General features: G+C 43.5%; 1 protein-coding gene across 1 annotated transcript in view; it reads right to left on the bottom strand.

Moving 5' to 3' along the window:
- Nucleotides 1-6,106, bottom strand: part of B3GLCT (beta 3-glucosyltransferase) — a 567,539-nt gene extending 561,433 nt beyond the window's left edge. The window contains exon 1 of the mRNA XM_075851692.1: nucleotides 5,917-6,106. Within this exon, the coding sequence (XP_075707807.1) occupies nucleotides 5,917-6,052 (136 nt within the window). The 5' untranslated portion in view covers nucleotides 6,053-6,106. The remainder of the gene's footprint in view (nucleotides 1-5,916) is intronic.
- Between the last annotated feature and the right edge of the window lie 10,233 nt (nucleotides 6,107-16,339).

Raw genomic sequence — 16,339 nt, 5'->3', positions numbered from 1 at the left:
CCATTGAAAAGATATTGGCGTGTAAAGCAACGCATACCAAATATGCAAAATTTGGCCTGAGCATTAAGGCATCAATGATCCTTGGTCCTGAAAGGGTTAAACAAGGACATTAACCCGGATCGCCAGCTTTGGAGCAGCTTTGCAATATAGCAGGGAAATGCACGAACAATATAATGGTATTTCTGGAGTAATAACAATCAGCAGGGCTGCAGAGAATTTCACCAAATGTTTTATGTAAATGGCAGCTTGTCATCTGCGGAGTCTGCAGAGCAACCGGGAGGAATTTAATGGGCTTTCGTGGTCTAAACATTTAGCCTTCATTTTATTGAACAATTTTGCACGTGATTTTAATGGCCACAAGTTCACAAGAAACGTTTTGACCCAAAGAAAAACATTAAATTCATGACGTGATCACAATTTTAGTGCAATTTGCAGGTGACGTTTTTAGCCCCATCATTAGGGCACCCGCAGCAATTTACAGTGCAATACAAGTGGATGGGATTTTAAAAACCCCATCAACATGTAGCAGTAAAACCCCACAAGGCCTCTTTCACACGTCAGTATTAGGCTATGTTCACACGGAGTATTTTGGGGGAGGAATATCTGTCTCAAAATTCCGTTTGGAACTTTGAGGCAGATTTTCCTCTCCCTGCACGCCGATTTTCGCGCCGTTTTTCGCCCGCGGCCATTGAGCGCCGCGGGCATAAAACAGCGCGAAATACGCTTTCTCTGCCTCCCATTGAAGTCAATGGGAGGTCAGAGGCGGAAGCGCCCGAAGATAGGGCATGTTGCTTCTTTTTCCCACGAGGCAGTTTTACTGCTCGCGGGAAAAAGACGCTGACGCCTCCCATTGAAATCAATGGGAGACGTTCTCGGGCCGTTTTTGCCGAGTTTTGCGATGCGGTTTCCGCGTCAAAAAACTCGGCAAAATACTCTGTGTGAACATAGCCTTAGGAAGCCAAAACCAATAGGGAAACAAAGAACCTATAATGGAAATATTTGCACCTACTCCTGGTTTTGGCTTCCAAATACCGAAGCAAAATACTGACCAGAATACGGACATGTGCGTGAGGCCTGAAAGCGGAGAATGGTGCGGATTTTGAAATCCGTAGAATGCTCAGTGTGTTAAGGAGAAGCAGCTGATTTTCACTGCACATTTCCGCCTTTGCAATGCATACTATTGGCTGAAACTTGCAGGAAATCCGCAATCACACGTTTCATATGCAAAATTTGCCACAGATCCGTTTGTGTCAAAATCTGAAACTGAAATTATCCGCCACGTCTGAAGGTCCCCGAACTGATTTTCCCCTTTTAAAATTTTCAAAGTACGCCTCTCTAGTGACCTTTTTCCCCTTATAAAGAAACATAGTGCGAGACGCTTCATCACAGCCCTGGACAAATCTTAGTCCGCTCCAAAGATTCTCCAACAGGGGACGTGTAAACCTGGCCTAACATTTCTTACGTTTTTCTCCTCTAGTACTGAGAATAGAGCTCCCCTTTGTAGTCACAGCATTGCCCCGTCCCGAAGGCCAGGGCTCCAGCTCAATCGCATGTGCCCTGTAAACATTTTTTGTTATCAATTATTGCAGAAATGCAACCCCAACTTCCTACAATAGGGGGTAGCACATTGCATGATATGGAATCTCGTGTGATATGTAACCCTGGCCTAATAATTGTCTGTTTCCACCCTCAAAACTAAACAGAAATAACACAAAGACCTGAAACCCAAGTGTCAATAAACCGACCATCGCAGACAAGGAAGGCTATGCTGAGCCCGGATTCATTACCAATACTTTATGAACTAAAAATGAATGAATGAAACGCTACATTTACCTTTAGCAACCAGTGCCAGGCAGCTGCTGCCAAGGCAAATAAAATCACGAGATGCATCTACAGAGGTTTAGATGCTCATGACGAACATAGGCAAAAGCCTCTATATGAATCACTAGTCAGACCACACATGGAATACTGCGTACAATTTTGGGCACCTGTGTATAAGGAGGACATGGCAGAACTAGAACGGGTGCAAAGAAGGACGACCAAGGTAATTAACAGAATGGGCATATTACAGTACCAAGAAAGGTGATCAAACTTGGGGCTATTCAGTTTAGAAAAAAATAAATAAAGACTGCTTAGTGGCGATTTAATTACAATGTACAGATATATAGCTGGAGAGTACAGAGATCTTTCTAATGATCTTTTTACACCTAGGACTGTAACAAGGACAAGGGGGCATCCTCTACATCTAGAGGTAAAAAGGTTTCACCACCGACACAGACCGGGATTCTTTACCGTGAGAGCAGTGAGACTATGGAGCTCTCTGCCACACGATGTTGTGGTGGTTGATTCTTTGAACAAGTTGAAGGAGGGCCTTGATGCTTTTCTTGACAAATATAATATTACAGGTTATGAGTACTAGATTCTGGAGATGGGACGTTGATCTGGGGATTTATTCTGATTTACATATTTGGAGTCAGGGAGGAATTTTTCCCCTAATGAGGCAATTGGCATTAAAGAGGCTCTGTCACCACATTATAAGTGGCCTATCTTGTACATGATGTGATCGGCGCTGTAATGTAGATTACAGCAGTGTTTTTTATTTAGAAAAACTATCATTTATGCGGAGTTATGACCTATATTAGCTTTATGCTAATGAGTTTCTCAATGGACAACTGGGCGTGTTTTACTTTTTGAACAAGTGGGCGTTGTACAGAGGAGTGTATGACGCTGACCAATCAGTGACCAATCAGCGTCATACACTTCTCCTCAGTCATTTACAAAGCACATAGTGATCTTACTAGATCACTATGTGCAGCCACATACATTAACGTTACTCAAGTATCCTGATAGTTAGGCTGAATTCACACGCGCGCTAAAGACGCAGCGTTTGGCGCGCGCAAAAGACGCGGCATTTGGCGCACGCTAATGGTCCATAACAGCTCCGTGTGTCAACAGCATATGATGCGTGGCTGCGTGATTTTCGCTCAGCCGCCATCATTATGACACTGTTTTCATTCATAGTTTTTACTTCTGTTGCGCGAATCACGCGCAAGTGCTTCCGTGTGCTGCACATGATTTTCACGCACCCATTGACTTCAATACGTGCGCGATGCGCGAAAAACGCAAATATAGCACGTCGTGAGTTGCACGCAGCGGACACACGCTGTGTGAAAATCACGTAATGTCTGAACGGCCCCATTGACCAACATAGGTCCGTGCGAGGCACGTGAAAATCACGCGCGTTGCCCGGACGTATTATACGTTCGTCTGAATAAGCCCTTAAAAGACATCACTACCAGCCAGGACGTGATGTCTATTCAGAATCCTGACACTTCGCTAACGTTTGTGTTAGATTTACACCACCTCAAGCGTAGTCACGCGAGATTACGCTGTAAATGACAGCCCAGCGTGATCTCGATGTGCTGTGCTGTAAATCAACCACAAACGTTAGCAAAGTGTCAGGATTCTGAATAGACATCACGTCCTGGCTGGTAGTGATGTCTATTAACACTCAGGACACTTGAGTAATGTTAATGTATGTGGCTGCACATAGTGATCTAGTAAGATTACTATGTGCTGTGTAAATGAATGGAGAGAAATGTATGATGCTGATTGGTCAGCGTCATTCACTACTCTATACAACGCCCACTTGTTCAAAAAGTAAACCACGCCCAGTTGGGCATTAAGAAACTCATTAGCATAAATCTAAAATAGGTCGTAACTACATCAAAGATGATCGTTTTTTTAAATAAAAAACACTGCTGTAATCTACATTACAGCGCCGATCACATCATGTACAATATAGGCCACTTATAATGTGGTGACAGAGCCTCTTTAAGCTCAAGGGGGGTTTTTGCCTTCCTCTGGATCAACACGGTAGGATTATAGGTTGGACTTGATGGACTTGTGTCTTTTTTCAACCTTATCAACTATGTAACCAGGAGAAAGTGTAGTCCCGGATGAGCATTGATGCTGGAAGACGCACAGAACGTCAGGAGACGAGGTTGTTCCCTCCCTGAACCAGCAGCCGATTACACAGTATCACAATATTATCTCAACGTACAAGACAAAAGATCTCTTGAAGAACTAGAAGAACTGTTACTATGATAACATGAGATGAATAATCCGTCTCAAACTGGAGGGGTGAATCACTTCACGCACTATATTCTATGGACCGTCAAATCTGTGAATCAATTCACTCATCTCTAGGACGATATAGATAAAACCAATATAAAATCTACAGCCAAATAAATGCCAGGGAACGTATCATTTACATCACTGCGATCAACAAGCCGTGTCCTGCCGGTTATACATTCATTGCATTAATCAGCACTGCCAAGCCCCGCTGTAACCCAGCCACCGTGCCCACTCAGGCACCCCCAGATGCCCACAGAGAGCCACCGCTGTACAGATTTCATGTTGGAATATTTGGAACGAATTATACACATTTTTGCTCTGATTTCCAATTTCAATTTTGCTTTGACTTATAAACCGGAAACTTTCAGTCCATTGTTTAATGTTATGATTGTGCCGGTCATTTAAATAGAGAGAAGAGACATCGGGCTCACTTATCTCCAGGGGAGACTGAAAGATTGGACATAAAATCCACCCTGCCCATCGGGGTTAACTGCAGTCACGCCAAGAGTCCGGTTTGAGGCTCTTTTATGCCGCTATTTGCAGTCTGTGTCATTTAACAGGTAAAAAGAAGTAAACCAGCTGTATAAGAGGGTTGTCCCATCCACCCCACCCCTTCTCATGATGCCACCCCTCTGGCGATCAGATCCTGGATGTTTTCCCTACAGTGACATTGAATAATTGGATTATACGGTGCCCATTCCAGTAAACGGGCGATTGTGCATTATAGTTGGGTCCTGAACAGGGGATCCCCCACATGACATACACACGTCCTAAAGATTTTATAAAATACAATTCTAGCTATTATGATAATATATCAAATCAAAATATGGTGTAATATTATAACAAGAGATGAGGAGTAACAAGGCGTGACTGCTGCCAAGTGGCTGGTTTCATCTTTTCTGCAGCAAACACGTCAACTGAATCATTTCTGGCATTCTGGTTGCTAGGGATACACTGCCTAACAACCATTCTTTCCAATAGGGTTGTCAGACAGCAAATCCCTAATAAAACTTCAGCTCATGGTTGATGTTCAATTGAGAATTGGCAGGAAATAAAGTCTCACCATTATTAGCTAAAACCAAGCTGCCGACAACCTCATCCCCACATCGACTGACAGCCGACAACCTCATCCCCACATCGACTGACAGCCGACAACCTCATCCCCACATCGACTGACAGCCGACAACCTCATCCCCACATCGACTGACAGCCGACAACCTCATCCCCACATCGACTGACAGCCGACAACCTCATCCCCACATCGACTGACAGCCTTGGTTGGTGACAGCCTCAATTCCACATTGGCAACCTGGGGTGGAAACACCACTTGTGTAGGATTTTGTAAGAATAAAGTACTTTATTTTGGAGGACTGATGACGCTCTTGCCCTCTTTTAACAACCTCAACCCCACAGATACTGACAACTTTGGCTGCCGGCAAACTCAGCTCTGAAGTGAGGGACAACCCTGGTGACCGACAACTGCAGCAGCTGACAACTTCAGTCCCACATAGACCAACAACCTCAGCAACGGACAAACTTAGCCAGCATCACAAAGACGTCTACCCAGGCAGCCGACGACAACCTCAGCTCTGCTATTTAAGTAGATTGATAAGAAGCCTCCATACTATATAAAGCCCTGCACATAAACCCCCACCGCAGCAGCAGAGACATGGAGAACGGAGGACTAATGTGGAAAGTTTCTCTTCTCTCTCTCTCAGCAGCGAACATGGAAAAAAGTTCCCACTGCAAGAAGAAGTTAAGAGCGATGCTCGTACTTACAGGGGAGGAGAAGGAGAAACATTGTGCCCGGCATTGTCCCGGAGCTCATCCCTGTATCTGGTGATAGGAGAGCGGAGAGCTCAGACCCGGAACGGCTCATACATCCCAGCAACAGCTGCAGCCGCTCCTCTCTCATACACAGCACTGACTGCCCGCACACTGACAGTGCTCCCAGCTCCTGCCGCCGCCGCATGAGAGCCGCATCCTGATTGGTCACTCCCTGGAACATTCTAATTGGATGCTGAAAGATGTGCTGTGGTTGGCTAAGAGGAGCCCTTTATGAGAAGCATAGGAAAAGGAAGAAAGTTTGGGCTTGGGGTTCGGAGGGGCAGTCTGGCAGCCGCTGTTATTCCTATAGGTGACAGTCACATAACCATAGAGATGTAGACAAGTTCGGACGAAGGTTCTGCTGCTGAAATATAATTCCAGCCGTAGTAAAAATCAACGGAGGACGGCTCCAATATTCTCTGAGAAAGGAGAGGGCTGTTAGCTGCACCCTGGACCATGCTTGCTATTCATGCACACGACCGTAAAAACACCCGTTATTGCGGGTCGTAATTACAACCCGCAATAACGGGCCCATAGACTTCTGTTAGTCACGGGTACCTTCCCGTTTTCTCACGGGAAGGTGCCCGTGCCGTTAAAAAAATAGAACATGTTCTATTTTTTTCATTTTACAGGCCGTGCTGCTATGCTTTATAATGGGAGCACGGCTCACAAAAGCGGCCTGCTGCCCGTGCCCGGCCGTGCTCGTAATTACGAGTCGTAATTACTATGATGCCCCAGAGGAAGCCAGAAGGGTGAAACCCGGTGTCGGGTTGCATTATTTGGCGTGTTACAGGAGCTTATCTTATGCTTTTATCTATATCTGTTTTTGTAAGTATGGAATAAACTCGTGGAATTTGTAGTTTCCCAAAGGTAGTGCACGATCTCCTTTTTCTCCCTTGTTGGAGATTTAGAACATCAAGTAGAGGATATACACAGCAAGCAGTTGCATTTCTGTGTGGAACCACAAGTACCAGCGAGATATACACACCAGTGGAAATTTGGATGGTTCTTTCTGCATACTAGCCAGGGGAAGGTCAAACCCTTGATGGACACTTCAGACTTTACATCCCCGACCGTCTGAGCGGTAACAATCTATCAATTTGTCTCTGTTTTTTCTGGTGTTGAGGATTTCACCTCTTTTTTACCTGCTCCGGTTGTTCATCTCCTTGTTGAGATATTTCAGTGAGTAGAGAGCTGAGTTGTCTATTTGGTTGTTCTCTCTTGATCTGACTGGCTGCAGATGTGAGTTTTCGAGCCAGTAACAAAACCAAAACGTCAAAAAAACAGCCTGTGCAGTTCTATTGATGAGCTGCCAGGTGCGTTAGCGCCACGCACTATAGATTATAATCTCTACATATAAAACTGTAAACTTTGCGTGTCTGTACATTGAAAATATTTGCGAAAAAATTAATTGGAGGAATGAAGGATAAGTGATAGAATGCATTAAGATCATTTTTGTAATTTTTGTCTGTTTGTGCACGCATCACGTAAAAACTACTGACCCAATTCGGATGGAGTTTTTAGAAAAACGTAGGGGTCAACTTGAAGCAACATTTAGTTTTTATGTCATCGCAGTCAGTTCACTCAATCGGAAGATATGCAAATTTTATGTTTTTACAAATTAATCTACATTGCATTAGTTCAACAACAACAAACACATGGAAACCATGGCAACCAATCACATTTTTACTTTCATTTTGTATTGTCTTGGAAAAATAGACACCAGTAGGTTGCTATGGGCAACTGCTCCAAATTTCATCTATACTGATTGTTATATAAGGGAGAGGTTGCAATCAATCAGATTGCTGCAAATTTTTCAAGCTGCCTCAGACAAATTACAGCTGTGATCTGATTGTTTGCTAAGGACAACAACTCCAACTATAGACTATATTGTTCTTTTTTATGCATCGGAGGCTCATATAACTACCAATCTGGTTTCTGCTTTCATTGTCCAAGCTGCCTCTGAAAAAAAGAGCGGTAATCTGATTGGTTGTTATGGACAACAGCTCCAACATTTATCTACATTGATTTTTACACATAGTAAGGAGATATAGCAACTAATCAGATCGCTGCTATCATTCACCTGCTGACTCACAAGAATGTAAACTACAATCTGATTTGTTGCTATGGACAACATTTCCAACATTTGTTTATTTTGGTTCTTACACATAGAAGGGAGATAAAATAACCAATCAGGTAGCTGCTTTCATTCTAGCTGCCTCACAAGAATCTAAACTAATCTGATTGGTTGCTATGGACAACAGTTCCAACATTTGTCAGTATTGGATATTACACATAGAAGAGAGATAAAGCAACCAATCTGCTAGCTGCTTTCATGCACCTAGCTGCCTCAAAAAACTGTAATCTGATTGGTTGTTTCAAAGGGCTTGGACAGCGGCCTCTCAGTGTCAAGAGAGTAAATGCCTTCCAGAAAAAGATCAGAAATGCAAAAAGAATGAGACTAATTAGGTCTCAAGAATCTGAAGATCATGAGGCGACACTTACTGCACCTCAAGAACGTCAGGCCAGAACTCGCGCATCAGAAACTTCTACCCAGCGTGAGTCTCGACTAAGTACACATCGTGCTCCCATGGCGGTCTCTGGAGAGTAACGAGGAACGCGAAGCGCGACTCTGCTGACTGACAGCGCCATGCATCGTCAAACTTTCACCGACAGAGAATTTCGCTTGAGTTGTCAGAGAGCTCACTCAGCGGCCTCTCAAGAGCTTGAAAGTAGTGAAGAACGTGAAGCGGGATTAACCGCCGATCGCAAACGTCACAACTATGCCAGAGCTCTCGAAAGCGAAGACCAATATCAAAGACAATTGGAATCACTTAGAGAGGATTATGAACGCACGCGCAAAGATAATGAAAGTTATTTATTGACTGAAAGGGAAAGAGTAGATGAAATACGGCAGGCAGAAACAGCAGAAAAACGTTAATCACGCTTAAAGGCTGATCGAATTCAACACTCTCTTAATAGAATGTCTATTTCATCAGAAGATTCAGATGAGTGTCAGGAGTACGGTGCGGCTGTAAAGGATCTGCCAGGCACAGCTTCTGTGTCAACACCCATAGGTAATCAGTCTGCACCTGCTTCTATGTCTGTGAGACTGACTCCATCTTCCACCACTCAGCATGGCAGGCTTAGGAGTGGGAGAGCCTATCACAGCCTGGCCAGACGGAGCTATCTCCCGCCCTCTGTCTATTTATACCTGCCTTTCCTGTTCCTCCTTGCTTGTGATTCTTCTCGTTTGGTTTCCTGGCCCTGCTGCAGCTTCTTGATCTATTTGACCCTGCTTCATATTGACCCTGGCTTACTGACTACTCTCCTGCTCTGCGTTTGGTACCTCGTACACTCCTGGTTTGACTCGGCTTGTTCACTACTCTCCTGCTCTGCGTTTGGTACCTCGTACACTCCTGGTTTGACTCGGCTCGTTCACTACTCTTGTTGCTCATGGTGTTGCCGTGGGCAACTGCCCCATTTCCCTTAGCTTCTGTGTACCCTTGTCTGTTTGTCTGTCGTTCACTTACTGAGCGTAGGGACCGTCGCCCAGTTGTACCCAGTCGCCTAGTGCGGGTCGTTCAAGTAGGCAGGGACTGAGTGGCGGGTAGATTAGGGCTCACTTGTCTGTTTCCCTACCCCCATCATTACAGCGGCAAACTATGTTTTTCCTTGGGTCAATAAGTAAACAGCAGGTTTTATGTATTACCCCAAGGATTGACTATGCTGAATTCGCTTCCGTAGGTGGTATGGTCGTAAATTGCAATTTTTGCGGTGCTCTCAAATGGAGAAAATAACCAAATAGAATCTCTTGTTCAAGTGGTAAAGTTCACATTGAAAAATGTCCAGAACCTCCAGAGCTTCTAAAACAACTTTTAAATGGTGACCATCCACAATCAAAACACTTCTTACACAGTATCCGTTTATATAACCGCACATTCCAAATGACATCTTTCAGGGCAAAACTAATTAAAGAGGGACCATTCATGCCAACCTTCAAGGTGCAAGGCCAAGTTTACCATCTCATCGGATCTTTGCTACCACAAGATGAGCCAAAATTTCTTCAGATATATTTCCTATCAGATTACAATGAACAGGCCAATATCAGAAATCAGAACTTTCCACAACTAAATAGTAACCTTATATCTCCACTTCAAAACATGCTGCATCAGGTGAATCCGTACGTGCATATTTTCAAAGCTGCATTACAGTCTATTCCGCAGGGGCAAAGCAATGATTACAAAATGATCATCAGCGCAGATAGACGTCCTGTTTCTGAACACCGCAGAAGGTATAATGCCCCTGTCACTGATGAAGTTGCAGTGGTTTTACATGATCAGGAGTGCGAAAGACGTGACATCGTGTTGGGCACTTACGAGGATCGCCTGCAACGCATTTTCGAAACACACAGAGCTTACAACGCCCTGCAATATCCTTTAATTTATTGCTATGGCGAAGATGGGTAAAATTTTGGACTCTACCAAGTTAATCCTACTACTAGGGTAACAAAGTTTAATAAAAATATACCAGCCCAGCAATTTTATTCATACCTGCTGCAGATAAGGCGTAATCGTTTTATCTATTTGCAACGATTTCGAGGATTGTTCAGCCAATTTATTGTGGACATGTATGCAAAAAATAGAGACGGAGCATTTAGTGTACATACTCGCTAACCAGACACGTTTATGCGCTGAAGATTACGTGCATCTGCGAGACGCCATGCAACAAGATAGTAAAGTCAAAAACTTAGGGCAATTAGTTATCCTATATTCCAATAAAAATAGTTATCCTATTGAATAACCCAGAAAATGCAAACCAAATAATGCACGGTGCCGTCCAAAATATGAATATAGGACAAAAACAAAACAAAAATTAATTTGGACAAAACCAGCACACTCTAGGTTAAATGATTAGTACCAAATTTTATAAATATTTAATCTAAAAAAAAGAAGTATATAATATAGCATATTCATTATCAAAAAACAGCTACAAGATACAGACATCCGTGACATTGTAGAACTTGGACAGTATTTATACACATTCCTGTACGTAAACATGTGAAGCTGTTTAATAAATTGCCCAGATATAAGTGAAGGTTAACAGGGCATGTAGATATATGCCAAAATGGAAAGGCAATAGGATCCTTTAAGCGGATATAACCGCATCAAGTTCCCTTCATACATATATATATACATATATATATATATATATATATATATTATTTATTTTGCGCAAGAGGGATATATAAAGAAAACTCCCCAGATAGGGCCAGCAGGCAAGAACTGCAAGTCTCGTGGCTGTGTTCGTCCACCAGTACCTCAAGATTACGAGTGTAGTAAGGCTCACCCAAGGTTCCTCAAAACGGGGTCCAATTTGGGCAAGGTCCGAGCATCCCTCAGTCCACCGCGATATCCACCATAAGTTTATGGCTTAAGCTGGAACTATCTGCCTTGGCATATCCACGTTTGCAGGTGTGGTGCCGGATAGATTTTAGACCTGTCTCAGCATGGAGTCTGCTCCCAGAGCAGGTACACGGCGAGTGACATCAACCACGCATGTGTCAGGAAATAATTCAATTGGCTAACGCGTTTCATCCCTTCTGGGACTTCCTCAGAGCCGTCACAGCCTTCATGGTATGCACAGCTTAAATAGTGGTCATAATCAGTTGATGCCAATCCAGCTATCTCATTTGAAACATATCTATGTAACTTTGGTTAAAGCCATTGCGTTAATACATATAGATGAAATAATTTATATCAGTATACTCATGAGTATTTTACATTACATTTTTTCAACATGTACATTTATATCAGCTGGAGTAGAAACATATTATCATTTGTAACAAAATTACAATGTAAATTATTACGTTTTCCCAGTTTAATACTAGGCAGAAAATTCGTGTGTCAAAAAATCTCTATGCTTGCTTGTGGACAGGTGCTCATCCGGAAACAAAAGTATCGTCGAATATCACCCCTATGAGGCAGTTTCACAGCTACAATCAGGTTACATAGTCAAGAAATTGTTTTGGACTTTCGATGGGTTGTACCCTATTCACCGGTGTTATCAAGAACATTTAAGCTCACATCAATGTCGAAATATGTAACAGTGTCGAAGCCATCAAATATATATGTAAATGCGTCAACAAGGGTAGTGATCAGGCCACGTTTGCGTTGAGAAATAATAATGAATACGACGAAGTCACGAGATTCCAACCTGGCTGATATATAAGCTCTTCTGAGGCAGTGTGGCACATTTTGAGCTTACACATTCAGGAGAGACATCCGCCAGTGATGCATCTTGATGTTCATCTTGAAGGTGGGCAACGGGTGTACTTCAACCCTGAAAATCTGGCAGAGCGGTAAGAAAACTCGAGACAAACCACTTTGCTTGCATACTTTCAACTTTGTGAAACAGATGAATACGCAAAAACACTGTTATATAATGATGTCCCGTCATAATATACTTATAATAAGCAGCAAGGGGTTTTCAACCGTAGAAGACGTGGAACAGCTGTGAATGGCGAGCCCGGCATTTTAAAAGAACACGTCATTAGAAGAGTCTATACGGTACATCCAAACAACTCTGAATGCTATTACCTATGCTTGCTTCTACATACAGTGCGAGGACCTACTTCTTTTGCCGAATTGCGAAAGGTTGACGATATTGAATATCCTACTTACCAGGCTGCTTGCCGAGTTCGTCACTAGCTAGATGGTGATCAGCATTGGGATGGCGCTTTGGCCGAAGCATGCGTCAGCGATAGTCCACATCGCTTGCGTCATTTGTTTGCCATTTTGCTGTTTTTTTGTGGACTTTCGGATGCTGCACAGTTGTGTCAAAAATATCAGGAAAAATAAGTTGAAGACTTTTTCAGAAATGCGCAACTAAACAATAACGGCAAACTGAACTACACGTTGCATGAAAGTAACATTAATCGATGTTTGCTGGCTATCCAAGACATAGTTACATCTATAGGGGGTAATCCTGTCTCTCAATATGGTATGCCCGCACCAGCTTTAGACAGGGAATGCATTAACAGGGAATACGCGGCGGAAATAAACTATAATCCAGCGGAACTGGCCGAAACATTCCAAAACAGTGTCTCGAGTCTGACAGTGGAACAGCGTATGATATTCGATCACGTGTGTCATAGCGTAGATGGTACTTTGGGAGAAATCCTGTTTTTAGATGCACCCTGTGGGACAGGAAAAACATTTCCCATCAAAGTCATCTTGGCCGGAATACGCAATCAATGCAAAATTGCTCTTGCTGTCGTTTCATCAGGCATAGCAGCTACATTGTTGCCCGGAGGCAAAACCGCCCATACAATGTTCAAGATCCCAATTGACTTAAATCTTACGGAAAGCACAGTGTGTGATGTTTCTAGAAACAGCGACAAAGTAAGGGTTCTACGCGATTGCTGCTTAGTAATATGGGACGAGTGCACTATGGCAAACCGTAAAGCGGTAGATAGAACCTTGCAAGATATCAGACAAAATGACCAGCCCATGAGTGATATGACAATGCTTTTCTGTGGCGATTTTAGGCAGACTTTGCCAGTTATACCACGAGGAACGAGGGCAGATGAAATTAGAGCCTGCCTAAAGAGCTCAAGCACAATCAATATGCAGGCGCGAACAGGAGGCAACATAAATGCACAAGAGTTTTCAGATTTATTACTAAAAATTGGGAAAGTTATTTTGCCTGATAATTTATGTTGTACTGTTCCATCACTGCATGACCTAATTTCTTCTGTGTACGGTGACTCAATACAAATAACAAATCGTGAAAACTCTTGGCTATGCGAAAGAGCTATTTTGACGCCTCGCAATGACCAGGCAGCAGCAGTAAACGGTGAAATATTGACGTGTGTTCATGGGGATAGTGCAGAATATATCTCTATCAACAGAGTCATTGAACAAGAAGACGCTACCAACTATCCGGTGGAATTTTTTAATTCCCTAAGCACACCCGGTCTACCGTCACACAAAATTAATTCAAAAGTCGGCGTCCCCATAATTCTCCTTAGAAATTTAAGCCCACCAAGATATGTAACGGCACCCGACTAAAAACCACGAATCTACAACAAAACGTGATAGAAGCTGAGATTTTAACACGGTGCGGCGCAGGTGATAGCGTTTTTATACTCTGAATCCCACTCATTCCAAATAATTTTACCTTTAGTTTTAAACGTGTACAGTTTCCTGTCAGCTTATGTTACGCTATGACCATCAACAAAGCACAGGGCCAACCTCTGGGCATTGTTCAGTGTCAGCTGCTTTGCGCACGGCCAGCTCTATGTGGCTCTCTACCGTGTTAGCAACTCCACCAATCTTTATGCACACATCCCTGGTGGTTCTACTTCTAACATTGTTTACAGGGAAGCGTTGTAGTGAACCTGACTACAGAAAGAAGACAATTTTTAATTGAAGTTTCTTTATTGTCTTTGGGTTTTTTTTTTCACTTTGTTTTGAGTATGGTCCAAGGCTAGGAATATACTTATAAAAACGGGATCGGTACGTTTTTCAGTGGTCTGCGTGTACGAAGTCACGGGCACAGCTAGTTGTAAATATAAGGGAAGGGGGTGGGGGTGCTCTTAGGCTGACAGGGGGATCTAAGGCCTCTGCCTGGTGGGGAGGGGGGTAATCCCTTACAGACAATAGCCATACAGGAAAATTTTGTGTCATTGCGCACATTATTTTTGTCCCATACACACAGTTTAATGTCCCCTTAGTGCCCTTCGAACAGTATAGTGCCCCCCAAACAGTATAATACCCCCTTTGTGCCCCTCACCCAGTATAATGCCATAAAATAGAGCAATTGTTAAATAATAAAGTAATGGCTTCCTGCATTTGCCACAAGGGGGAGCTCTCTGCAAACATTTATTCAACTATTGAACTCAATGGGAGCAATATAAATATTTTGGCAGCAAGCTCCCTCTAGTGGTGACTGCCGGCAGCCCTGGCCAAGATAGGCCTTCTCTATGGGGAGTCCAGGAGATCTTCCATAAAATAATAGAGTAGGCAACTACACAGCCGCAGAACAGGGGTTGTCCGGAACTAGGAGCATTTTAAAACAACCTGTGCTGGACCTGTATCCATATCTCCCACTACACCTGGCTTTCCCCCACCAATCCCCTGTTTTCTTATAAAACAGATCTGTCTCCCTAATACGCTACCCTTAGACCAAACTGGGCATAAAAATATTGTTATAAGTCCGCTGTATTCATAAGGTGAGCTCCCCCCCTTCTGCTGATTACGGAGGGTTAGAGAGGCCAAACCCACAGCGATAAGCTGATCATCGCTCCTGCTTCCATTCAAAACGGGTGTCTTCAAGAGCCTTTCCGCAATTAAATGATCATGTGCATCCACAAAAAAAAGCATAATGCATCTACATAAACTGAGAAATTAAACCACGACAAACGCTGGAATGATGTGAAGATGAAAAAGCTGGGCCAAAAATAGATGCAGGGTAAAAGGGTTAATATGAAAAGCATTGTTTATCTGGAGACATTCATCTAGGTATTAGGCCCCATGCACACGACAGCAAAAAACCTCCGTTTTTGCGGACCGCAATTGCGGACCGCAAAAACGGAGCCATTCACTTTCATTGAAAACTGATACCTTTCCGTAGCACTACGGAAGGGTGTCAGTGCCGTGGAAATGTTCCGGGAATTATGGAACATGTCCGTTCTTTCGCATTTTGCGGGCCGTGCTCCCATACTTTGTATGGGAGCACGGCCCGAAAATGCGGCTGTCAGTCAGCGGCCGGCCGTGCCCGCAATCGCGGGCCGTGATTGCGGGCACGGTCGTGTGCATGGGCCCTTATAGTGTGTTGTCAGATCCTACTCGTCTTTTACTAAATGGTAGTTTACACATTATCTCTTGTTATGAATGACTTCTAATACATTGAATTACCATCGTAATCATTTTTATTATGCTAAGAATATACTGGTTGGTAGGAAACAATGAAATCTCTTCTGAAATGCTGTCTATTTAACCCCTTCCCGTTATTGGGCGTGACTGTACGTCCGGAAACCAAGTGAGTTCCCGCAGACGGGCGTACAGTTACGCCCAGCAGATAAAGCGAGCACAGGAGCCTGATGTACATATAGCCTGATGTACTCCGCACATATTACACATACCCTGATGTACTCTGCACAGCTTACATATACCCTGATGTACTCTGCCCAGCTTACATATACCCTGATGTACTCCGCCCAGTTTACATATACCCTGATGTACTCCGCACATATTACACATACCCTGATGTACTCTGCCCAGCTTACATATACCCTGATGTACTCCGCCTAGCTTACATATACCCTGATGTACTCCGCCCAGATTACATATACCCTGATGTACTCCGCCCA

This window comes from Rhinoderma darwinii, chromosome 2 (genome assembly GCF_050947455.1).
Source record: "Rhinoderma darwinii isolate aRhiDar2 chromosome 2, aRhiDar2.hap1, whole genome shotgun sequence".
Classification (NCBI taxonomy): domain Eukaryota; kingdom Metazoa; phylum Chordata; class Amphibia; order Anura; family Rhinodermatidae; genus Rhinoderma; species Rhinoderma darwinii.
This window is presented reverse-complemented; position numbering and strand designations above follow the sequence as displayed.